Source organism: Gigantopelta aegis, chromosome 9 (assembly GCF_016097555.1).
Source record: "Gigantopelta aegis isolate Gae_Host chromosome 9, Gae_host_genome, whole genome shotgun sequence".
Taxonomy (NCBI): domain Eukaryota; kingdom Metazoa; phylum Mollusca; class Gastropoda; order Neomphalida; family Peltospiridae; genus Gigantopelta; species Gigantopelta aegis.
This window is the reverse complement of record NC_054707.1, coordinates 37,301,369-37,327,072: the sequence shown is the minus strand read 5'-3', so window position 1 is coordinate 37,327,072 and position 25,704 is coordinate 37,301,369. Positions and strand designations below refer to the sequence as shown.

Sequence of the window (25,704 nt, the reverse complement as noted above, 5' to 3'; positions counted from 1 at the left end):
TGTCGTAAAACAGTAGCCTATGTGGCGACAGCGGGTTTCCTTTAAAAAAACAGTGTCAGAATGACCATATGTTTGACGTCCAATAGCCGATGATAAGATCAAAAAATCAATGTGCTCTAGTGGCGTCGTTAAATAAAACAAACTTGTTTTTTTTTGATAAATTGTGATATCACAAGACACGAGGGGGTATTCTTTTTATCATCTATTATCATTCTTTTCATTTGCGACAGTTGTAAACAATGTCAGTAATGTGGTTTAATGTCAGCAGTAGACTCGTTAACTAGCAGAACGGCAGTGGTGTGACGTCACCAATGGTAGGTTTAGCGCTGAAACAAACACAGTGACGTAACAAAACATTGTCTTGTTATTAAAATTTTACCAATCAAGATTTTAAGAAGCGATATCTCCGCAGGAGATATCGCAAATTATAGTGCCAGCGATATCTCCTACAAAAGCCTTTAATGGATGATAAATGTATGTATTATGTTGATATTGTAAATAAATATATGTATTTTTTTTTTTTTTAATGACGCTAAAGTGTCCAATGCCACGCGAATCAGTGCAGTAGGTTCGAAACCTGCCAAATGACACTTGCTATTTTTACATATTATAACATTAATCAGAACTCTTGGTGTATTCTATGATCGATGTTAGAAATCATACTATTAGTATTTCAAAAGTTGTGGCATATCTAAAATGTACATTGAACATGGACGAAATCACTGGTGGAAAAGAAGAGAGACAAATGTCCTGATACCGAACCATATGCTTCTTCTATATCAAACAGACGTCCATGTTCATCATAATCAAGTTTTAAACAATTTTATTTCAGCCTACAGTTTCACTACAAATAATCTCGCTCCAGCAGCTTTGGTCACAGCGTCGTGTACACTGAAGAAAACATGATCTTTTGGCAGGATGTCATAAACCTGAGCTCTGTCCAACACAATCAACATACAGCGGCAACAGTTTGCAAGAAATACTTCTGTCCCAGCTCGCTTGAATTGCTTAATGACCATCTTAAGGACATTTACACCAGCCGTGTCAATGTAGGTCATAGCGGAACAGTCTATAATGATGTGATGGATACACGTTTCATTGTCGTTTATACCCCTACCAATCTCAAAATTTAATGGATTAAACGTTTTCTTAAAAAGCTCCGATTTAAATCTGTCCACGCTGGCAAAAAATAATTGTGTGTTAAAGTAAAGTATTTTTACCCCGTTCAGTTCTTTGATATTTTTGCGACCCTTGAGGTCGAGGTAAATGTCTTCTTGCTCTGAGATTCCAACCAGTCGCCCAGATGAAAACTGACTCTGGACGATGACTGTAAATATAGATGTTCCCACTCCTACAATAATGCCAATATCAAGATCAACTAGAATGCAAACTATTACTGTTACCAGCCAAATCACAAAATCTGATTTGCAGACCATCCAAACATTAGGAAGTTGTCTGACTTGAAGCAGTACATTCTTCACTGCTACGATAATCATTGCTGCCAAAAGAGTTACTGGAAGAGAGACAAAGAGTGGACCCGCCACCAGCAACACTACCAGCATAAATATGGCAGTTGGAATCGCATTCAGCGTTGTTTTGGCTCCAAGCGAACTAAGGAGCATTGTTCTTGGTGGTGCCACACACATTGGAAAACACTGAAAAAATGACCCGAGCACATTGGATGCTCCGTAGGCTATTAACTCTTGGTTGCTGTCTATTTCATAGCTATGCAGAGTAGCACAAAGCTTTGCCATGGATATTGACATAGCAAAAGCCAGTATAGCGATTATGAAGCTGTCTTGGCCGATTCTACCTAATGCATTTACATCTGGTAGACGTGGTACAGGCATTCCAGATGGAATATGCCCAACCACAGAAATTCCGAAGCGTCTTTCAAACTCAGCAAAATGTGAAATTATTGTTGCTGTAATAACAAGAGTCAGATCTATAGGTATAGGCATTTTCATTTTCTTCTTATAACGTTCATTGATTCCAATCTTCACTCCTAGCAAAATGACCATGCTTATTATGCCAACAATGAGATCTCCAACATTTGTGTTTGCAATGTTCTTAATTATGTCCATATACACGAACACTATTTTTCCAGCTCCAGAGTGACTTCGTACATTGATGCCTAATATTTTGCTGACTTGACTGGTCGCGATGTGAAAGGCTGCTCCCGTTGTAAATCCACCAACAAATGAGACAGAAAGATAGCTGGTGATAAACCCTAATCTCAGTAAACCCATTACAAGTAAAATTAGTCCAGTCATGAAAGCAGCAGCCATTGCAATACCAACTTTGTACTCCAGTCTTTCATTTTCGATAGTTGAGTCTACTGCACTTAGGTTTGAAGGAATGTCTACATCACCATATTTTAAATCGGCCTCCCTTTCCACTATAGTGGCAGTCAGAAGAGTCAATACAGAATTCGTTCCAAAGGAAACATGGCGAGACGTGCCAAATATTGTATAAAATAATATTCCAAAGAATGAGGTGTACAACCCATAAATGGGTTTAAGTGATGAAAGAATACCCATAGCGAGACTTACTGGTAGATGCATGAAGGCAACAGACAGACCAGCCAGTGCATCACTGACCAGGTTCTGTCTCCACTTATACCACCTAAAGAAATGGAAAATGGGTAACATTGACAGGATGCCTTTACAAACGGTCTTCTTGTTGTACTGACATGCCTTTCTGGTGCGTTCTTTCAAGGTTCTAGGCGTTGGCGTTTCATTGTAGACCTTGTCCAAGTCGGGTTGTGTGTAGACTCGACGCTTGATGCAAATCGTCTCAAAATCATCATCGGGAGTTACGGTATCCAAGGACAATTCCATAGTTGCCGAAAATTGCAGTCTGAAAAACAAAGTGTGATCAGGGTTATTGTGAAACGCAAATAAAGGTCAAGCTATTGTTGTCATCCGCCGCCTGTCTTAAGAAGACACTTAAAAATGTTCTTGTATGTCTTATATGGTACAAACTGCCTTGTACATCTAAAAACAAAACAAATTAAATTGAGAAATAGAGAACAGAAACTGTGGTATGTCTTGTCGGTGGAAGGCGACATTTTTGTGATGTTGTGTTAAGATTATGTGATGCCTATTTCTGTTAGTCGAAGATTCTATAAGCGGATTTAGGAAGGCATTATTGTTATTGTTATTTAAATACATAGAAGCGTGATGGTAACTTCCTGACGAATCCTACTTACCCAATATTATCAATGTTAATAATGCTGCACATATTAGTTTTCTGGTGTATTTTGTGTTCTTCATGCCAATCCCGTAAAAACCTGGAGAATCGGGGTGGGAGTGGGCCTGCTCATTTGCATACACCCATTTAAGGACCAAACAATGTACCCTTTATCCTACTATATTAGTCCCAAAATTAAACTGTTCATGGATTACATGTTTTGATGGTTTCACAGGTCCAGTTAAGCACATCATGTGAAGTGAAGAAGATGCTGTTGTCTGTGACATCACTGCTGCAAACCATCACGTGTACTGGGAATGATGTATAAAAATTAGCATGTTAATAACTGGTGTGTCCACTAGCTGCGTAGGTGACTGCAGTGCATTTTCTGTTTCACAGACGTGTATGGAAGCTTGCAGAATACAATTCCATATAGCGATGAGTTGCACCTCCAAATCAGTACGTTGTCTGGTGAAGTTTGTAAGTAACTGAGTTGTCATTGCATCTCGATCTTATGCGATCAAGCTACGTAGATGATCATGCTTTAGATTTGGAGTCGGTTCTGTTGAAAAATACCACAATCTTAATCAGGTCTTCTTTGGTGCCCCAAAGTTTGTCTGTAAAACCTTGCTTGGTTGTACATGGGGCAAGACTGCAGGGAGTGCTCTGGGTATCCCGTTCAACACATGCTCAATGGGGAACAAATTGTCCGTGATGTTGATGACATCACAAGAGACCACCACATGAGACATTACAAGAGCTTAGTAACGTCAATGACCAGATAACCGTTGCATTCATATGGGCAATTGCACGGTAACTGACGCCACATTTTCCACCCATTTTAATTTTTTATACCTGTATTTTGGTTGCTTATGTATCCAAGCATGCCTTGCTGTTATGTTCATATGCGTACGGGATACCATTTTTGAAGGGGGGGGGGGGGGGGGGGGGCAGGCTAATTTTAGCTCTAATTAAACGAAAATGCCCGAATCTGGATAACAACATTTCTTAATATTAGCATTACTACCAAACAGCTATATAGGGTTGCAAACAAATGATTACGCATTTTATCATGGATTACAACTAATGTTGCGGGTGATGAACTTGATGCCACCTATTCATAGATAATAATGGAAATAGATTGTAAAAAGGTCTCAGGTTAGCACATTTCCCCCGAATATCTCTTATTATTTTTGACCGAATTACAGGTTTGGCTCCAGCATTAAAAGGGTTTGCCACCCCTTCCCTCCTGCCCTGTGTCTCGTACGCGTATGGTTATGTTCATATCTGAAGACCATAGGCTACGTAATGCTGCAACAAAAATTCATCTTACGTGATCTTTGGTGACCATTTAATTACTAGTGATTGACATAATAAAAATGGAACTTTTTTTAATGTCATTCACTGTTAATTAACTAGCTGCCAAACTCTATGGGTTTTTTTTTTTTTTTTTTTTTTTTTTTTGGGGGGGGGGGGTTATGTTAGTAGCCTATTGAGAGCTTATTGTCATCAGATATGAAAGTAACAGCAAGTAATGCATGAATGCAATAGTGACAGAAATACAGGTATTTGAAATTCAAACAATGTTAACGTAAAATTACCCATATGATGTCGGTTGCAGTGGCAGTTTTAACAATTACGTTGACATCGAGTGGATTTTAGGCTTTAGTTAATAGGGCACCAACCATCTGCACTGGTTTCACAATCATTCACGGCACACAAGTGAAAAACGTTTTACATAAATCGGTCTGTTGTGTTAAAATGTCTGCTGATTTTGTGCTATTCGCATTCGTAAGTTTAATCTAATTATCATGATTGTTTTATAGACTGGAATTTTTTGTCAAAAAAGACCCCATTACATCTCTTAAGTGGTCTTCAAATATCGCTCAGGACTATGGAATAAGCTATAAAAAGATAATTAATTATATTACTGGAAAAAATTAAATAAAGGAGGGAACGTACCTTGAGAGAGAAGTGAGTACATAACCAACAATGGCAATTTTTGTCATGTACAAAACATTTGAAACCCCCGTTTTTGACGAATGACACCACGTTACTATTATGATACTATCGAAGTAATTAAGCAAGGGTTGATTTCATGTTACTTAACCCAACTAGTAAAACGTGACACTTGCAACTATGACAATGCATCCTTTATATTGCAAGGCTAACGCAAGCGGGCGAAGTGAACCAAAACGTCGCTTTGACCAGCTTGATTTGAGTGCCAGTCAATGTAAGGCGAAATCCGTGTTGCCTTTTTAAAATAGTACACAATGATGAACTTGAGGAACACCCATTTATAGATAATAATTAAGTGTTAAGTGTCTGAGAGTTCGAAGCAACACTGGCGCCACAAAATCTGGCCACAGACTCACAGATATGCAGTCTAGCCCAGACAACGTCCGTGTAGGGTATATACTACCAAATCAAATCCCATAGACGACAATACTAACATATGTGGCTAAAACTCCTACCTGCAGCGTATCAACCGACATAAACCCCACGGATATAAATACTACCACCCCTCACACTTAAAGTGAATCAGAAAAAATTGGGGGTCAAGCTGCTCGTTTCTGAGACAACGGGTAGTGTCTATGACTACCCTAGTTCCGCACAAAATTCGAGTACTTTTTTTTACAGGTACCCCATACATGTTTCAAGCACACGGCTACTTGACACATTGGTACTAGATGAAATAAAATAGCTTTTTTTTTTTACCCAGATGAAACTATTATTTTTTACAACCAACACACTCACATTTATAACCAATCACAGGACTTGTGGTGTTCACTTCTCTATCAAAAGTTTGGTGCACCTCTAACTTTGACCCAGCCGGAAGTTATTTGGTTTAGTACTACCTATACTGATAACATACATTTTTCAAAAAGTGTCCAGCTATGTGTCTTTATGACAACCAGGATCTGGTGTATTCTGACATAAACTTGACAACCTCACTGAAACTGTTTCTACAGTGCAACCTAATATAATGTACACCTCAAAAAGCATATATATTGCATATAGTTTTGTACAAATGCAATATGTCATATTAAACAAAATGTTTTAAAATAAAAACTGTTGAAGATATTTACTTTCAGTTGGGTGTGTACTCAGGTATATATGTAGAGACAACAAAGATAGTCAGAGTCTTTATTATAAACCTTAACAATTATGTATATTTGTGTGCGTATCTCTCTCTCTCTCTCTCTCTCTCTCTCTCTCTCTCTCTCTCTCTGTCTCTCTCTGTCTGTCTCTCTCTCTCTACCCACACACATACGCACACACATACGTATTCAGTGGTCTCTCCAGTATTCAGGAAAGGGATGGAAGGAATCGGTAGAGCTGGTTCCACTTATATAAGTTATAGAAAGGGATGGTACCTAAGATTTGCAGGGTACAAGTACTTCAAAAATGTCTTGTAAATGACAATGAACCTGAATACTCTGGTAGTTCAAGATGATGGCATGACTTGTGAGTTTGGATGGCGGCCTAAATAAACGGATGGCGGATATTACTAACGCTGCCAATGGATGGCGGGTGTATTGGAAATTAGTCTTAAAAAATGACGGGTCCGCCATTGCTTATGACATGTAGCAAGACCCCAGATTATATACATATACTCAAAAAAAGTAGGGGAACTATAATAAGAATTTACAATTGCCAAAATTGTAAAGTATAATAGCTGTGGGGAATGGTTATATGATAACAGTGAATTAATTGGGCAAACATTACAACCGGTAGTTCAGTATTACAGTAGGTTTTATGACCACCAAAGATCTTGAAGGACGGGTGGGGTCAAAAGTGAAATTTGAAAGTTTACGGGGTTTTTTATCAGTAAATCGCAAATTCAAACAATAACAACTATATGATTAACAGAATGAAAATGATCGACAGAAATAATGTTCCACGGTGATTAATCGACCTTCCTGCGTGATGCACCTGCAAACTATGGAATGTGTTTCGGTGTGTTGATAAACAGACCTGAACGTTCTTAAGCGGCCCTCACATATCAGCCGGCGTCCGCACGATTTTTGTAATCGCAGGAGTCGCTGGGGGATTTAGAGCTTGTGGATGGATCGGGCAAATTTCATGTCTGCGACGTGTGCCCTCACATATTAGACGGGGCCCGGGCGATGCCCTTTAAACATTGGATCGCAGTGGAGACAGTGCAGCCGCCAGGGCGTCGGCCGGACACACCTAGATAGTCTGGCAGGCTGATCAAAGAACAGATCGGTAGGCGTCCTGGCGGAACCCGCACGGGCGACTGGTGATTGGTGTCGGGCTGCCCCCTGGCGTCCGCGCCTCGAGTATATATAGATGCATTGTATAAAGTTGTGGGGGTCCCGGTAACGAGCTACTCTTGGCGTACTAAAATTCAGGCCTTCTAGAATACGGTGGCCCGATGCCCGAGGCCAGTGTTTCTGGGATTCGGGCCAGTAAAAGTTACTTTGTGCAATCCCATGGCAAGTGGTTAAAAAAAAAAATAATAAATTGTTTTTTTAAAAATAAAAAAATCTACAACGCTACGTCCTACGATCATACAAAACAAAAGAAACATCTACAAGTCACTTCTTTCGATTTGCTATCACGTGCAATATTTCACTAACAAATAGTTGGCCACCAGTAATCTCTGACCCATCTATGACATCAATATACCTACTGATATAACTTTATTAAAGTTATAAAGTGTAAACATTGGAATTTTAACGAAAGTTCATTGTTTTGCCGCCATTTTGTTTTTTACACTGAAATCCAAAGATTTGTTACTCTAAATTCTAATACTAATAATATGTAAAACGGTAACCAGTCTTTTATTAGTTTTAAAGGTTGCACGTCACTATTTACAAATACTTTAAATGTACACTTTATGCTAATAAAGGTTCTTAATTGTTTCTTTTCTCTTTATGTTTTTTGAGGGGGTGGGTAAGTTCCCATTCATAAGTAAATGAATAATGCTGTTAATTGTTGTAATATCTCGGTAACATGGATTATTTTTTATAACTTAGGTGGTTTTAAATCTAAATCTAAACTGATGAAAATTATTTGCATATTTTTCTAAACAAACCATAAAGCATGCCCAATGAGCCTACCTGTTGTGTAAATTGACAAATTGATTAAACATGATCTCAGTATGAAAAATGGACATTAAAAAGTTAATTATTTTAATTTACTTGTTTTGTTTTTTTTATCAACAGTTAAAATTGGGCAAGTGAATTTTTCACCATGGCCAGTGAATTTTCAAATCCACTGGCCCTATGGCAAGTGAATTTTAAAAATATTCTAGAACCCCTGTAAAATTCCAAACCTACTCGTAGCTTCCTATCTTTCACTTTCGGCAGACCGTACAAAATTGCACCAAAAATCTGTCACCTAAAATGCGCACCATTTCTCTTTGGCTGTAATTATCAATTCCAAATTCCACAGCACCATACCACCCTCCGCCTGTTACCGGTCACGGCCGGACTGCTACTGCTCTATTGCACTTGCCAGTGCAGGCGGTCCCTCCTCCTACCCACCCCAAACTTTTCTGTCCTGGACAGACATGCGCTAAAACAGCTTGTTCTGAATGTGCACGTTAAACCCTATTGGATTGGATTGGATTGGATGTTGTGGGGGCTGTTTAGAAGCCGCCGTGGGGGGGGGGGGGGGGGGGGGGGGGGGGACCAGCAGGCGCCTGGCCGATGCTGTACAAATCGCTCGGGAGGGGGCCGTCAGGCTATCGTAGGGTGCCCTTGAGGGGCCCGTGGAAATCCCACGGCACCCGGCAGATTTTTTTCCAATAATTTTCCATTTTTCCAATAATATTTTGGCCTGTTTTAGGAGTCGAGCGGGCGCCGCGACCGATATGTGAGGGCCGCTTTATAGGATGTCTGTGGTCAAAACTTATGTTCGGTCTAATAGTTGATATTAACATTATATTTCAGGTTCTCCTGCTATATATATATATATATTATATATATATGACCTCACATTGTAGGTTACCAACTTTATGAATACACTGGTTTATGAATGAAGTAACTCGATCTACGAAGAGTGTTAAAGCGACCGAGAATAGTAGGTTGTGTTAAAGCCGCACACCCTAGCTCCATCCAGCGAAAATAAATTATAATTTGGTTAATCTACAAACCTGTAACACACTTAGATCATGTTTTTATCAAATGGAGTGAAAAAGCAGGTTTTATATCGATAAATACCATGGGAATCCCCATGTCCCAATTGCTTGAAATAATTTTGAAAGTTAGTATTCTGATGTCACCGGTAGATGTCGCTCGAAGCACAACAATGTCTACGTCACGACAAATTTGACAGAGTGCGCACAGACTTGGGGTGCGTTCTATTCACCTCTCACTGTTCTGTCCTGGTTGTATCCCCTCTCCAAATATAGTACGACTTAGCAACATTATTGGTTTTAAGGGTTTGTAACGTTTTGTATTGAGACACTTACTTGTCTGAACCAAAATGATAACGGTCACGTGGTATACCAACGTCTGTGACATTGAAATGGAAATATCTCGTCTAAAAATAGATTAGACCTTGTCTGCTCAACGGTTTCTTCTCAAACATGCGTGCGTTTTTAATAAATAAGAAAAATGCATTTTGTGGTATTACAAAAACCAGGATTACCAGGATTACCAAAAAACACTTCAGGTGAATGGAAATGTATATTCTAAATAATAAACGGTAATTAAAGTGCAATTTTATTTGTGAAAAAATGGGTTTAATAGCGAAAAACAACGCCGTAATGGTTAACAACTAGCCGTAACTAGGGTGTGTCCCTTTAAGTCGATCATCGAAGACGTCAACGGGAATGTTTACAAAAGAAAGGTGGTTTGTGGCCTAGGACTTGCCACAAGTGTTTAGTTGTATGTGTTATCGTGCATTTACATGTACTAGAAACATTAATAAATTATAACAATTAAACGAATCAAATTACTGTGGCTCGTTACCGCTAGGTTACCTGTTGCAAACTTTGAACTTGCGTATTGTTTCCTTCTACGTGCATTTATATGTACTAGAAACATTAATAAATGATAACAATTAAACGAATCAAATAATTATTAACATCACGGTTTTTTTTTTTACTTCATGCTTTTTGACACCATTACAGTGAATCGTTACCGCTAGGTTACCTGTTGCAAACTTTGAACTTACGTATTGTTTCCTTCTACGTGCATTTACATGTATTAGAAACATTAATAAATGATAACAATTAAACGAATCAAATAATTATTAACATCACGTGTTTTTTTTTACTTCATGCTTTTTGACACCATTACAGTGAATCGTTACCGCTAGGTTACCTGCTGCAAACTTTGAACTTACGTATTGTTTCCTTCTAATCAATTTTGGATGATTGTCGATCTATTCAAACGAGGGCATTATAACCAATGTACATTTCAAATCCATACTCCACAAGTGTGATATCAATTATATCATAGTTGTTCGATAGTTGTCATTTCTGAGCACGTCACTAGCAAACTGCATGTTCAGCAGAGCGAACGTCCGCGACCAGTTTAACTGGTACGTCTGTCGCATTACATTCATGTAACGTTAGGCGCAAAAACTAAACTAGCGAGTGACGGCGAGCGTTCACCCTCCTGAACAAGCCTCTGGCGTCTGTCCTTCACGCACATGTAATTTTGTGTTAGCAACAATGGCGGATCTGACCGTGACCTTCACGAATAACGATTGATTTACATGCGGGACACAGCTATCAAACTAAGTTTTGTTTAGCGTTACAGAAGGGGTGTTGGTTGGGGGGGGGGGGGGGGGGATTTTTTAAATTTTAATTATTTTTAAACGGAATTACATAGATTAAATTTTATTTTGCGTGTTTATTAAAATAATTTATTTGGGAAATATTTCAGTGTGAATAATAAGGAAGTTAGAGTGCAGTTTTACTAAACGTTTTAGTGACGGCATTGTTTTCCCCAGCCAAAATAAGCGAAGGCAAATTTTTTTTATTTTTTTTTATTTTTGGGTTTTCTTTACTATGACAAGAAAAATAGGACAAGAGAAGACTTGTCTTGCGTCCTAAAACATTTTGTAAAAGTGCTCCCTAACTTCCTTATTATTCATATCGAAATATTTCCTAAATAAATTATTTTTATAAACACACAAAATAAATTATAATATTTGGTCGTCCAACGTTAAATGAATGTGATGTGATATAATTGCTTGTGAGGTGCTCAGAAATTCTCAGATTGATGACGTCCTGCCAAAAGATCATGTTTTCTACCATGGATAAGCTACAGCTTGATTATCTGTGGATAAACTGTAGACTAATATTTGATGGTTTGCTTGTAGACACATGGACTACTTCCATTGAAAATATGGACGAAGTGTGTGGGTCGATGTCAAGGCATTTCTCCGGATATTTTTTCTTTCTTTCTTTCTTTTAATCCTCTTCCAGTCCAACCGGAGGGGACTACCGTATAGGTTTTATCTATGTCTGTCTATCTGACTGTCTTTCTGTCCATCTGTATGTCCCACATATAATTTTTCGAACTTTGTTTTCGTAATGCCTCAAGACATTGAGCTAAAAGTTTGTGTTTAACTCTTACCATATAGATCTAGTGATCGTTTCACATTCATGGCGATTTAATCTGATTAAAATTAGCTCTACTGGTTTACCAGTAGATCTAACAGCATTGCGTGGACTCCCATATCCAGGTGACATTTCATCAACAAATAACAATTTAAATATCGACCAATTACACTTCGCCTTTTATTGCGTTATTCGGGAGCATACAAATTCTAAAAATATCAAGCGAGACTATTTATGCAATAGGCGAACTTGTTGGTCTACTTCAACATTAAAAAACGGGGAAAAGTGCAGTAATAAACTCTGGAATGTATACTAGTATAAACAGATTTTATGGCTATACCATCACGGTGTGTGTGTGGGGGGGGGGGGGGGGGTTCGTCTTGAAACGAATTTTATATAAACTTTTATATTGAAATTAGTTTCCGGCATAATTCGTAATTCACCCGAATCATTTCGTATACCCTCGGCATAATCCCGAATGTTTTCAAATCACTGGCATGGTTTTGCAAGTACGGTTTTGGTTGGTCGAATGAAAGGTCAACTGGACATGAGCTCCAACGGGATGCTGTTAGATCCACAGGTAATAGTAATTAACCAGGGAAGCTAATTTTAATTAGATCGGTGGCTATTTGCCGCTTATTTTTACAGTTATGGCCCCTGATCTTAGGAAATACAAATATGTGTTGTGTCTGATAGGGGACATGTATTGCTTAAACAGAATGCTTGTTTTCCCCTATCAATGTGCATGTCAAATATGCAACATAGTTGCAAATACCCGGTAATAGTATTTTCCTAACATCGATAACAGGATAGACTAATAGTTCTGATTTATGTTATAAAAGCAAGCACGTGTACAGATACTGGGGATTTAGGATTTGTCCGAATTACAATTTTAAAAACAAAGGTCCAGTACTTTGCTAGACTGGTATTCTCTTTGCCCTGTTTGTATACGGCGAAACACGAATTGTGTGGTATGAGACGTCATCACACAACAACAACTCCTCAGTAACATTTTAAAATGCAAGACAAATGTATTCTGGCACTTAGCCTTTGTGGTAAAGGCGAAGTACTGCGTTGTAAAGGCGCAGGCCCTAGTTTCAACTCGTAAAAATGGACACAAGTTTAGTTCATCTACAAACCTGTGTCACACTTGGATAAAGTTACAACAGAGTGAAACAAGAGTCTGTGACTAGAATTCGAATCAATCAGACGCACGTGCGTTTTTAAACATATGAAAAATTTATTTTGTGGTATTAGAAACAACAGGATGACAAGAAACACTTCGGTTCTGCGGAAATGGATAATCTAAACAATAAAATATAAGTAATGTTTGATTTCAGTGATCATAAACGGCTCTAATAGTGAAAAATAATTATGCTGTAGTGTTTAAAAATCATGATTCAGTATGTTATGCTACTCTACAATGAAATAGTGTGGCCCAACACATCACTGTTTGGTTTGTGTTGATGAATATGGGTCACACCAAACTGTGTGGAGTATTTCAGGCCCTCTAACTTCAATACAAATTGCACACTTGAGTCAATTAGTTGGTCAAATTAGGGTACTTTTTATCATTATAGATTTCCATTTTAGTTTTCACTAAAATCATCCCTTTGTTGTAAACATATATTGAACATGTTTTATGTTAAAATGGCTATCGTTTCCAAACAATTCTATTCTCTTTACAATGGGAGTTAGTTTATAAAAATGGATCATCAGGTTCCAAAGTTATTGCAATTTATGTAAATGTACTAGTTCGTTATGCCTATACCTTAAGTCTATATGAATATTAAGTCTTTAAAAAGTAAGTGAAATTAAATCATGTTACACTGAATTTTCTCACAAATAATTAGTATTTATGATTTAGGAATAAAAAGTGCAATATCTTTTAATATTACAAAAATTTAACAAAATTAAGGCAACTTATAGGTTTGTCACATAATATCTGTCGTGTCCGTAACCATCTAATGATATATACTCGCGGGAAAAGGTTCCTGTGCACCAAATAATTGCATACAGAATATAATTTACTTGAAATTTGGTCATACAAATTTCAGCAAATGAAATTTGGTCATACAAATTTCAGTAAATGAACGTGTCACAAATTCCTTCCATATTCGAGCGGTGCCCAGTCAATTGCAGAGCTATTCATGTTTTGTGATCGTATGTTGCATTACTAGCATTCTTGGTCACGTGCTCCTGTTTGACGTCATTTTTCTTATCATTGGATTCTAAAACTATTGTATGGATTCTCATCACTCAGAAAAATACTTTTGTTGGTATCTGATCGTCGTCAGTGTGATGTCACGCCTCCAAGAAAAGGAACTTCTTCGAACGATGTGTATGATTGCAGTTAGCATGGCATAGACGTTGTTGCTAGTCATTTTGGTGTTCACTGGTGTTCATAAGAAAACTAAGCAGTGTCTGCGGAAATGTTCTCGACAGTTTAGGAATACTAGGGATCTTCCATGTTTAGGGAGTCGACACGTGACGTCACGTTAACCAACCGTCAATATCAAGGGGTACACACGTGGAATCATTTGAAAATGACAAGTTTAATATCCCAATGCATTCCTGTGTTAAGGTAAATCAGTGGAAGAACTGTACGCAACCGATTAGGTGATCACAAAGTACGACCATGACAGTACGTCAATGTGTTGTTCTGTTACATCGTCACCGACGGCGCAACAAGCATTGTGTAGACCGTATTTCAAGTTCAGAAGACAGGAGAGGATCACTACTTTTAACAGATAAATAGTACATCTATATAAAACACAGTATTTTAAAATTTTATAAATATACGTCTCACTAAAATTTTAATTATACATGGGAACTTTCTTCCGTGAGTATATATACAGTGTGCGATTTTGAGGAGAGTCCGAGAACCGAGGGTCGCAAAAGTCATGTAGGACTCTCTAGCTTGGCTAGCATACGAGTCCGTATGGTTCGTAAAAATTATTTGTACAAATTACATTGATTCTTCGAAATGACACAGTCAACATATATCTCAAAATCCCGGGAAACCAGTCTTGAATAGCGCTCTTTCCCATGGTTTTAAGCAAAACATTTAGTGTATCTTCTGTTCCACTGGAGACGCGTGGTAGGGCTCGCTGGGTTGTTGGCGGGCTCTAAAGATATGTAAATAGGGAGTCCTAATGACACTTCAATTTTTTAAACCAAAATCGCACATTGTATAATATATAATTTAAAAACTGTATTTTTTAAATATAAGATATGTTATTTGTTTTGTTTCAAACTTTTTTATAGTTATATTCAACGTTCAAATGATTTTGTTCAAATTTATGATTAACGTTGGGTTTTAACAAGGTTACTGTTTAACGGTGTAAACAAACATACCATTTATTTTCTGATTGTTTTATGAACATTTTAAGCTAAAGAAAAAATGCACATATTACTTGTTTGATAGTACATGTATATTTGTTTACATACTGTGTATGTACATTATGATTTTGTATTTAAAAGACAGGTTTTGTTTGGTATTGTCCATAACCAACTATTACTGACTACTATTTCAGATTCTTTGCCTGTAAGTTGAGTGTAAATCAGTATATTGCGCTTTAAAATAACCCTATTGCAAATAGTTGGAAACGAAACTATAAGTTTAAGATATCAGAGCGCAACTGGCACTTTTATTGTATCTCTAACATTCATATGTATCAGTCATATGATGCATAAAAGCATACATGGTTATATAACAGTCAGTTAAATCTTAGATAAAATAAATATTATGTTTACAATTGTTCTGAATCGGCCATCCTGGCAAATAAATACCACAATATTAGTTTGATGAAGTGCATTTATGTCTTGTTATATATAAGGCTGTAGTGTCCGTAACCTTATGTGAAAAAGAAAGAAGCTACGGTCATAAGCATAAACTTGGAATTACAGTTCCCATTGTTACATTTTCCAATAGTGAAATTTGCATACTTTTATTGAAATAAACTTTAGTTAGATCTACTATGAACTGTTAATACAAACAGAAAGGAAGTGTTTAACATTTTATGAATATGGCATACCATTATAGTAAATTTATGACAAAGATTAAAAAAATATATTTAAGTTTTACAACAATAATTACCCCTATTAATTTGTTGGAATACATTAAAAGAATTAAATAAACATTGATTTAATTTGTTTTTGCAGGGTTTTATTTTTATTTTTCATGGTGTTTTTGTACCAGTGTAGTGTCTGTAACCACCGTTTGTTGGCAGATGACAACGTCTGTGATACTTGCTGAATAAATATGTGTACTTACAAACTTTAAACATTTTACATCACACAAATATGTGGTTTTAAAGTGCTGTTCCAGATGTATGATGTATTAGGCTATATCAATCGACATTTTGTTTAATATGATTAGAAAAATAAAAATAAAAATTATAAAAAATTATATACCGATATATTTCCGATTAAAAAAAAGTCCCCTGAAAAACAGAATCAGCTGAATTCGTTTCGGGAGTTTCCGTAAGATTTTACCCGTGACGTCATGAAGGGAACCCATTTCGATAATCAGCGCCATTGTGAATACGAAAATTTAGTTCATTGCTTCTTTTGTCTTTATTATGGTTAAACGGTGTATTGTTGGCGGCTGTAGCAACATAAAAGCCGATGGATTTAGTTTACACGCATTTCCTACTGATGCTGCTGTGAGAAAGTTGTGGGTAAATGCCATTAAAACAACGCGGAAAGACTGGACAGGAAGAAATGTCCGAGACCGTGGCGATAGCCAAGTTGTATGCAGTGGACACTTTACTTTCGATTCGTTCGAACTAACTTGTCGTCTGAAGCGAGATATGGGAATACCTTGTCTTATGGTTTTGAAAAATGATGCCGTGCCAACAATTTTTGTGCGACACAAAACGATTGAACAGAGTCCTGGATGCAACAGGCCGACTCCATCCCCACCGAAACGACCAAGGAATGCATACAAGAAGCGAGAGGTAGCTAGGGTAAGTAGGCCTAAATGTTAAATATTCACTGAAATATAATATATAAAACAAGACACATGTACACATACGTACTCAGTGTTTCTGCCAGAAATTGTTCTTAGACTTTGGGTATGGCGCTATAAAGAATTGAATGCAACCACAGTCAACGGGGTATTGGGGTGGGTGGGGGAGGGCTCCCCCAGAAAGAAAATAATTTTAGGGTTAGGGTTAAGAAAATCATACAGTCGTGATCAACAAGAGTAATTAATTTTGTCAAATGGTTAACCAAAAACATATAGGTATAATGGCGCCATACTCGTTTTACCCTCTGACACAAACCCTGAATAAAAATAAGAATAATTTATTTCCATAACACCCGCATATGGGCAGAGCAAAAATAACAATTTCTCTCACTCACTCTTTTTTTCTCTCTCTCTCTCTCTCTCTCTCTCTCTCTCTCTCTCTCTCTCTCTCTCTCTCTCTCTCTCTCTCTCTCTCTCTCTCGATACCATCCACGTCCCAAACTGTTCACGTAACAAAAACACAAATACGATATTTACAAAAATATTCTACATTTTTCAGCTATGATACATGAAACAAAATAGATTGCAATCAATTAACGTAAACAAAAATCAACAATGTGGACGTAAAACAATCCATTTCGGTAAATAAAAGTGAAAGCCTTCTGGTAAACAGGAAAGAGTGCGACGTTTCTAACTGCATTCAAGTACAGGCGCTTACGAAAAGTATCGTACCACGCATGTGCGGTTCATCATTTTCCATTTTTAAGGCCAGTACATGAAACAATATGTTTCTTAACTATGCACAGTTGATGAAAACTTTGTTTAATATTTTTTCAAAAGGAAAAAATCATTTTGTCAAGCGTTCTGGTCCGGTCCACATTTTACCAACTCCCATCGCTAACACTTGATGTCAATACTGATAGGCATTACATTCATACCAGTGAATAGCAGTGTTCTACGTTGCGACCAAAATGTTGGCATGGTGAATGATTGAATGTATTATCGTCGCCATCTGGCGACTGACTTCAAAAACATCTAAGTATTAAATTATTTGCCATGTGTGTTCAGAGTCCTAACATCGAAAACAAATGAAATTTGTTGATATCATTGTGCAGTACGAACATTACGTTATTTACGAAGTTGTCCAATTGATCACTGTGAATTCAGTATTAATTGTCAGTACTGTTCGGAACTCATCGTTGATTTTATTGATTTGGCATAACACAGTTAGGGACTTTGACGACATGTCATTGGGGGTGGGGTGGGGTGGGGTGGGGTGAGGTGGGGTGGGGGTAGGATTATTAAACCACCGATGCCCCAAATTCTCATGCTCACTGATAACACTTTATATCATGTCAATATAGATAGGCAGTATGAATAAAAAGAAAATTATACCCTCAAATTCATTTACAAAATTGTTCTGAATAGATGTTTACTCTTTACAGCATAATTTGACTGTAGGCTATATACCTAAGTTCAGGCAAATTGTACTATATAGTATGTATATCTCAGTATTTCAAGCATAACACAATTAGGGTCATTCTAATGTGTGAGATTTTTTGTGCTGGGGGCGTCGTTAAATATTTATTTCCAATCATGTTTCAGACCATACAAGCTGTCATAGATGACACTGAAATTGCTTCTGCTGCAGACATTGATGTACATGTTGACCACGATGCAGATGTTACTCATGTACAGGTAGGCTACATATATTGAATTAAAAGTAAATGTACTTTATATCAAGTGTTCAGGTGATATGGAGATATTATTTAAAGTTTTGATACTGGCAGTTTCCAATTGCATTGTAGTTAGCCTCAGGCAAACATCTGATAGCCAACCTTTCAATTTTTTTTAATTGCCCTTGGCTAAGTAGTACCAACGGTTTCTTCAGGCGTTTTAGCGAATGCTAATTTTTATCCTTGATAATTACATTTATATGTCCATATACCATATACTTTTTCCAAATGATGAAAAGGTATCAGCTTTTTTATATTTTTGCAGGTATTGCATGCCTAATGTACTAGCCATATGCATGTCTTTATGTGCATGTTTAGAAGATGCAATTTATTTTTTAGGAACAATTGCCTGTTCAACCTACAGATGTAGTCCATAATGTACATGTAATGCGCCAGACTCAGCGAACTCAGAAGTCCAAGCGGATACAAACGTTAATAACCAGTAAAACTGTACACCAAGGTACCTTGAATTTTAGTTTTCAACACTCTGAAATATCTGTACTGTACTAGTATATCATTTGGGATTCTTTTTTATATCATTTATATTTTGCTTCAACAGATCTATCTATGTATGCATCTATATATATATATATATATATATATATATATATATATATATATATATATATATATATATGTAATCTGTTGAAGCATATTAATTATGTATTTAATATTTAAACAGGATGTCAGGTGAATATCAGACCTGCCTATAGGAGCAGAGGTATACAGTGTAATCTTCCATCAGCATCTACACCAGCTTCCAGTTATACTACTGAAGATGTTGAAATGACAGATGTCGACAATGACCACTATACTGATGTTGATGATGACAGCTTTGAGAAATCTTGCAATGAGTCATTGTACGAGCCAGGCTCCAGCCTGTACTATTCAGAGCATAGCAGCTCCATTGATTCTCAGTAAGTATGGTCTTTTTTTGTATTCAGTTTTTTAATTTTGTAATTTAATAAATTAGTACATATATTATATAAGCTGTCCGGCATTCAGAAAACAAAAAACAGCCCTGATAGCTGAGGTGTGTGCCCAAGGCAGTTTGCTTGAACCATAATTGGATATAAGCATGGAAATAAGTTGAAATAAATAGTAATAATAAGATTAAATATGTCTTCAGCCACAGTGGTCTTCATATTTTTACACCCATTTTTCAATGTATTTCCCTGATTTTTCAGAATGCATATTGTACCAATTTATGAACATATGATTGCGATAAACATCAATTAGATATTGTACATAAGTTTTAAAAAAAAAAATCATCTGTTTGTTGGCGATATTAATTTGGACTTGTTGGCAAATATTATTTGTTTTGTGATTTTCATTGAAAACGTTGCACCATTGTTCTATGGATGATCGGAACCACAGCAATTTTTGGTTTGGCCTTATTGTGTTATATTTTTCAGATCCAAGATTAGCAACAATGTTCACAGTGAACGAAAATTTATTGTTTTTGAAACGGCACTCCTTGGCCTATTTGTTGTGTGCCGAGAGTGCTTTTCATCCACAACATGCCATGTAAAGCGAGTGTTTGGAACATACATAGAAGTTGAACAAAATTGTGAAACATGTGGAGAAAAACGGATATGGTGTAGCCAGCCATTCCTGGGCACTGTTCCTGCAGGAAATGTGCTTTTGTCCAGTGCCATTTTATTTGCAGGTGCACTCCCAGGAAAAGTTCTTCGAGTATTTAAAAATCTATGTTTAGCTGGGATTAGTATCAGCACATATATGATGCACCAAAGACACTACCTGCAACCTGCAATTACTGAAATATGGGAAAAGCATCAGAGGACATTACTCGAAGAAATAAAGTCAAGAAAAACACCACTTGTTCTTGGAGGGGATGGTCGGTGTGACAGTCCTGGATACTGCGCTAAATATGGGTCATATGGACTAGTAGATGAGAAAACAGGGAAGATAGTGGACATCAAAACTGGTACAGGTTGGGCTCATAATTTATTTTTGGTCTATTTCTCCAAAATTTAGAAAATATGCTTCTTGAAAACAAAACATGTAGCCTTTGACATTATTTATTATATTAACAAATGAACATATACATGAATCATACCATGATAATATCAAACAATATATATACCTAAAAGCAGAACTAAATTAAAAGTGTTGCCACAGTAATGATAGTCTTGTTTCAGGGCTAGCTCTGGCCAAAACATTTCGCCAAATTGTGTCAGGCAAATATCAATTATTACATGATTTTTTTCCCGTCAAATTAAAATAAAATTTGTCAGTTGTTCCTAAAATTGGCGAATTTGGCGATTGACAAAGCTAGCCCTGTGTTTGTATTTCATTCTATTTCAGAGTAATGAAGTGAAGTCCAGTGTTCACATGGAAAAAGAAGGCTTGATGCGCAGTTTTGCATTTTTGCAAGACATGGGACTAACTGTCAATGTTTTGGTGACAGACAGACATCCACAGATAACCAAATGGATAAGGGAAAATTTACAGGATACTCAGCATTTCTTTGATGTTTGGCATATAGCCAAAGGTAGATATTCTTATATAGCTATATATAAAAATAAATATACACCACAAATATGAGTGATTTAGTGCCAGCTGAAAATATGCTTGCTTATACAAATGGCCTATTCATTTATAACTATAGATGTTTTACTAATCATTTTGACAATATTAAATTTACACAAACTGTTTCACATAAATGTAGATAGTGCAGATATGTTCATTATACAATTCATTAATAGCTTATAAACTTGAGAGTTTTATGTACTTTGTGTAGGTATTAAGAAAAAACTTGAAGCTCTATCCAAAGAGAAGGAATGCAATGAGGTGAAGGCGTGGATACAAAGTATCAGTAATCACCTGTATTGGTGTGCAGCCTCCACTCCAAACCAGAATGGAGCGACCATTGTGGCAAAGTGGAAATCGATAACAAACCACATACAGAACATCCACTCTGGACATGGGGATGATCTTTTTGACCATTGTATGCATGGAGACTTGAACGATGGACCAAAGCATAAGAAATGTTTAAAGCCTGGTAAGTACCTCTATGTAGGCACTAAACCCTTTTTCAAGGCAGGACGTAATTATAAATGTGTTGATTGCATCATTAAATGAAATATCCCTTTCTTCATTTTAGCAGAAACTGGTTTTAATAATGAAAAAAGAGAATACCGTGTGCTGACAATCAGGATTTAAAAAATTCTCAATAATCTGAAAATAAAGTTTTATTTATTTTTCAAATTATATCTCTCTCTCTCTTTCTCTCTCTCTCTCTCTCTCTCTCTATATATATATATATATATATATATATATATATATATTGAGGGGGCGGGGCGTAGCCCAGTGGTACAGTGCACGCTTGATGTGCGGTAGGTTTGTGATCGATCCTTGTCAGTGGGGCTCCATTTGGCCATTTCTTGTTCCAGCCAGTGCACCACGACTGGTGTAACAAAGGCCATGATATGTGCTATTCTGTCTGTGGGATGGTGCATATAAAAGATCCCTTGCTGCTAATTGAAAAGATTAGCCCATGAAGTGGCGACAGCGGGTTTCCTCTCTCAATATCTGTGTGGTCCTTAACCATATGTCTGATGCCATATAACCGTAAATATAATGTGTTGAGTGCTTCGTTAAATAAAACATTTCTTTTTTTTTCTTTCTTTTTTTTGGAAGGTATAAACTGGTGTTTACCGCCTCACGCCTAGCATATGTTTGTACCTGGTTAAAATGTTCATAAATGAACAAACCCTTAAAAGAAATAATATAGAAAACAAGTAATGACGAAAGTTAATTACTATGGTTCCCTGATTTCAACTTAAAAAAAAAAAAATATATTATTGTTGTTTCAAAGGATATAAAATTGTGTAACTTTCAATTATACAGCTGGTCTTCAGCATATGAAATATTTTTTAAAGATTTCCTATTCAAATAATTTGGACAGGATGCAATTTCATGAGCCCTTTGAAATAACCATATTATTTCCATATTTACACAAACAGATTACGTTGCTGAATTGATGGACATGATAGAGAGTGAAGTGCCGAAGAAAAGCCTAGCTGGACCAGCACCTCTGTTTCCAGTCCCACCACATCTGACTGACAGTTTAGTGAGACCGAATAAAATCGATGCCATCAAGCAACAAAAGACACGCTTCGCTGAAAACTCCAACTGAAAATATGAACTTGCTGACTTTAAGAAGAAGAAATGTTTTATTTAATGACACACTCAACACATTTTATTACGGTTATATGGCGTCATATAGTTAAAGACCACAAAGGTAATGAGTCTGGAAACCAGCTGCCGCCTCTGCACGGGCTTCTCTTCCTGAAAAGGCAGCTTTTATATGCACTATCCCACAGACAGGACAGTACATACCATGGTCTTTGGTATACCAGTTATGGGGCACTGGTTGGGACGGAAAAGAGCCTAATGGACGAGGTTCCATCTCGGGCAAATTTGCTAACTTGGGTCAGGATATCTATGGAGTTATTTGATATAATTATTAGCAAGAGGCATTTTCGTCAGTACTGAAACCCAATGTATGTACCATCTGGGCTTGGAAACGTGTTTTCTGATTTTTGTTACAACACATGATGGAAGCACAACTCTGACATCCTTCCCAAGGTATCCCCAACACCATCGGACAAATTGTCTGTATGCAACATACCGGTTTCTCCTGCAATAGAGAGTGAGACACACAATAACACATTTTAGACACTGACTACATTAAAATTAATTGTGTTTATTTTAGCATAGATCCAGGGTTTTTGTAGATTATGGTAGGTGCACTCCTATGGCTAGTGATATTCAATGTTTGGGCTAGTAAAATAACTAACATTGCCATGCCCTATAACAGTTAAGTCTATTTTGTAAATATGAATAGTCTACCCCCTAATGTTAGTGTTTTTAAGCTCTATCTCCCTCTCTAGGTGACATATCTGATTATTACTATTATTTAGTAAAATTGTATTAACTTGAAGTAAAGTAGGGCTAGTAAAATTTTAAAAATCGCTGATCCCATGGCTAGTGGATTTTATAAAAATTCTAGGAGCCCTGATAGTGTTTATTCAGGGGATGTGAGTGCCCTTTAACTTGTCTTTTCGAGTATGTGACATTATATGATTATAATTACAACTGGATGAAGCGGAGATAGGGAGTTTAAATGTACTGCACCTTTATCAGATGTGTATACCTCCCAACACCCCTCCCCAAATTCAGAAGTGTTAATTTAAATGTACTCCATTTATTATTTTCATAAAAGGTGGATGTGTTTTGTTCATGTGGCAGTTTCTGTGCAAGTCTGCCATATATTTCATGTTGGTAAACTTAAGTGCATATGAAAAACAAGTCAGTTTTGTGCAATATACCGAGGTCCACTTGGATGTTCAACTCTGTAACCTTGTCTGTATGAGTAATACGCAGCTTCCAAGGTCCATTCATCGAGGCATACTGTGTGGAATCCTGGATGCTGTGTGATGCATGGGACATTCATGTCATGCGTGTCTGCCAGGGATGTGATCCTGTCTGAGAGTAGCGTTATCTCTTGACAACACACACACTCTCTCACTGTTGACATTACCTCACAATGTCCACAAGTGCACCTGTGTAACAAATGAAAGATAAATTAATAAAATTATTTATGTTTGTCTATAACAAAAAGACAATAGTGTATATTGGGAACATTTAATGAAAATTAGCTCCACCGGTTAAATACTAATACCTGTAGAATGAAATAGACCAACAAGTTCGCCTATTGCATAAATAGTCTCGCCCAATTTTGTATGCTCCTGAATAAAAGGCGAAGTGTAATTGGTCGATATTTATGTTGTTATTTAGAGATGAAATGACACCTGGACATGGGAGTCCACGCAAAGCTGTTAGATCTACTGGTAGACCAGTAGAGCTAATTTTAATCAGATTGGAAGAAAACATTTTTGTACATGTATTTTGTTGTAAAAGTACAGGCCAACTAGGCCCAGGCCAAGGGCACCAAATTTTAGGGGTGGGTGGGAGGTGGCAACCTTTGAATTGGTTTTCTACATAGACCATGCAGTGGCGTAGCGTGTGCGGGGCCACCGAGGCGGTTGCATTGGGCGCAAAATTCTGGACTGGTGGAAGGGACCCGGGGAGTTCTAACGGTCCACTGGTTAAGGGGCGCAATACTTGCCTTGCCCCGGGCGCTGGCAACCCACGTTACGCCACTGTATACCATATGTATACTATCAGTATTATATGCAGTTTTACAAAAATCACAAAACGATTAAACTTAGCCAACGAAAATACATAATACTTTGATAAAAACTCTGAAGTGTTGTTTATCGTCTTTTCTACGACGTCTCAAATACTGTAACATATAGTGTAGCAAAATATTTTGCACGAAAAGGTAAAGAACAAAACAAGATTAAAACTTGCCATTCATTGGTAAGCAATCTCCCTCTAGTAGCATCTTCGTCGTCGTCATCTGTCAGGCCGGTGGCCGCTATTCCTTCTTCTTCGGAAGACGTTTCTGGCTCAAATTGATAGGGCATTATTTTTTGCGTAGCACAAATATTTGCCCAGTCGTCGGCACTACAATCTTCAGCCTCAAAAGGAGAAGACTCGCACGATAACTCGGCCTGACAGTCACTGTCGGTTACACTTGCGCTGGAAGTCATCGTGTAGTTTTCGGTGAAGCGTTCCCTTCATGACGTCACGGCTATTTGTTGACAAATTTTTTACGAAGTAGAATTTTACTCGGGCGTTTCCGGCAGTGTTCTACGGGAGTGGTTTTAATTACTTTTATGGGACATTTTCGTAATTATTAATTTGCATATCAGTGTAAAATATTATAGCAGTGAATTAAGAAAAACACTTAATTGGCAAATTAGAAGTTTTAGTGTATGGTCTGGAACAGCACTTTAAGTACCACAATTAACCTTTATTTTTAGACCCATGTGGGAGTGAATGGTGCCCTTTATTGTAAACAGCCGTAAGCATAAAACCTGTCTTACATATGAGCACCCTGATACGTTTGAAGCCTCTTTACTGCAAAGGCAGTTTCAGTGGATACTGCCTTTGACGTAATGAAGAATAATGTTATGTAACCGTCAAGGTTGAGCGACTATATATAACAAGAAATCCCGTTACAAAATCAGAATACGAAAAGCTGAAATACTAGCCATTTGTACCAGGAAAATTAACTGAAAAGCATTCACGGTTCGAGTGTATTACTGAGCTGGCACAAGGCATACTTTCCAGATTTCTTTTTACATTCATTGGTACCTCTGCCA

General features: G+C 37.1%; 2 protein-coding genes and 1 pseudogene across 2 annotated transcripts; 1 reads left to right on the top strand and 2 right to left on the bottom strand.

Moving 5' to 3' along the window:
* Nucleotides 1-486: 486 nt before the first annotated feature.
* On the bottom strand, nt 487-10,919 carry LOC121380407 (sulfate transporter-like). The gene is made up of 2 exons (XM_041509205.1): nt 10,513-10,919; nt 487-2,859 (listed from the first exon to the last, which is right to left on the bottom strand). The coding sequence occupies exon 2, from the start codon at nt 2,838-2,840 to the stop codon at nt 834-836; it is 2,007 nt and encodes a 668-aa protein (XP_041365139.1). The 5' UTR covers nt 2,841-2,859; nt 10,513-10,919; the 3' UTR covers nt 487-833.
* Nucleotides 10,920-16,190: 5,271 nt separating this feature from the next.
* On the top strand, nt 16,191-18,642 carry LOC121380493 (THAP domain-containing protein 10-like). Its single transcript, XM_041509320.1, has 2 exons — nt 16,191-16,707; nt 18,315-18,642. Exons 1-2 carry the CDS (start codon nt 16,321-16,323, stop codon nt 18,423-18,425), a joined length of 498 nt encoding a protein of 165 aa, XP_041365254.1. The 5' UTR covers nt 16,191-16,320; the 3' UTR covers nt 18,426-18,642.
* A 3,341-nt stretch (nt 18,643-21,983) lies between these two features.
* LOC121382089 lies at nt 21,984-24,272 on the bottom strand (annotated as a pseudogene).
* Nucleotides 24,273-25,704: the final 1,432 nt, after the last annotated feature.

Bases quoted from the DNA above. Each gene is read 5' to 3' on its own strand.
- LOC121380407 (XM_041509205.1), bottom strand. From the start codon at position 2,840: ATGGAATTGTCCTTGGATACCGTAACTCCCGATGATGATTTTGAGACG.
- LOC121380493 (XM_041509320.1), top strand. From the start codon at position 16,321: ATGGTTAAACGGTGTATTGTTGGCGGCTGTAGCAACATAAAAGCCGAT. The intron at 16,708-18,314 runs GTAAGTAGGCCT...ATCATGTTTCAG, and splicing joins AGAAGCGAGAGGTAGCTAGG to ACCATACAAGCTGTCATAGA.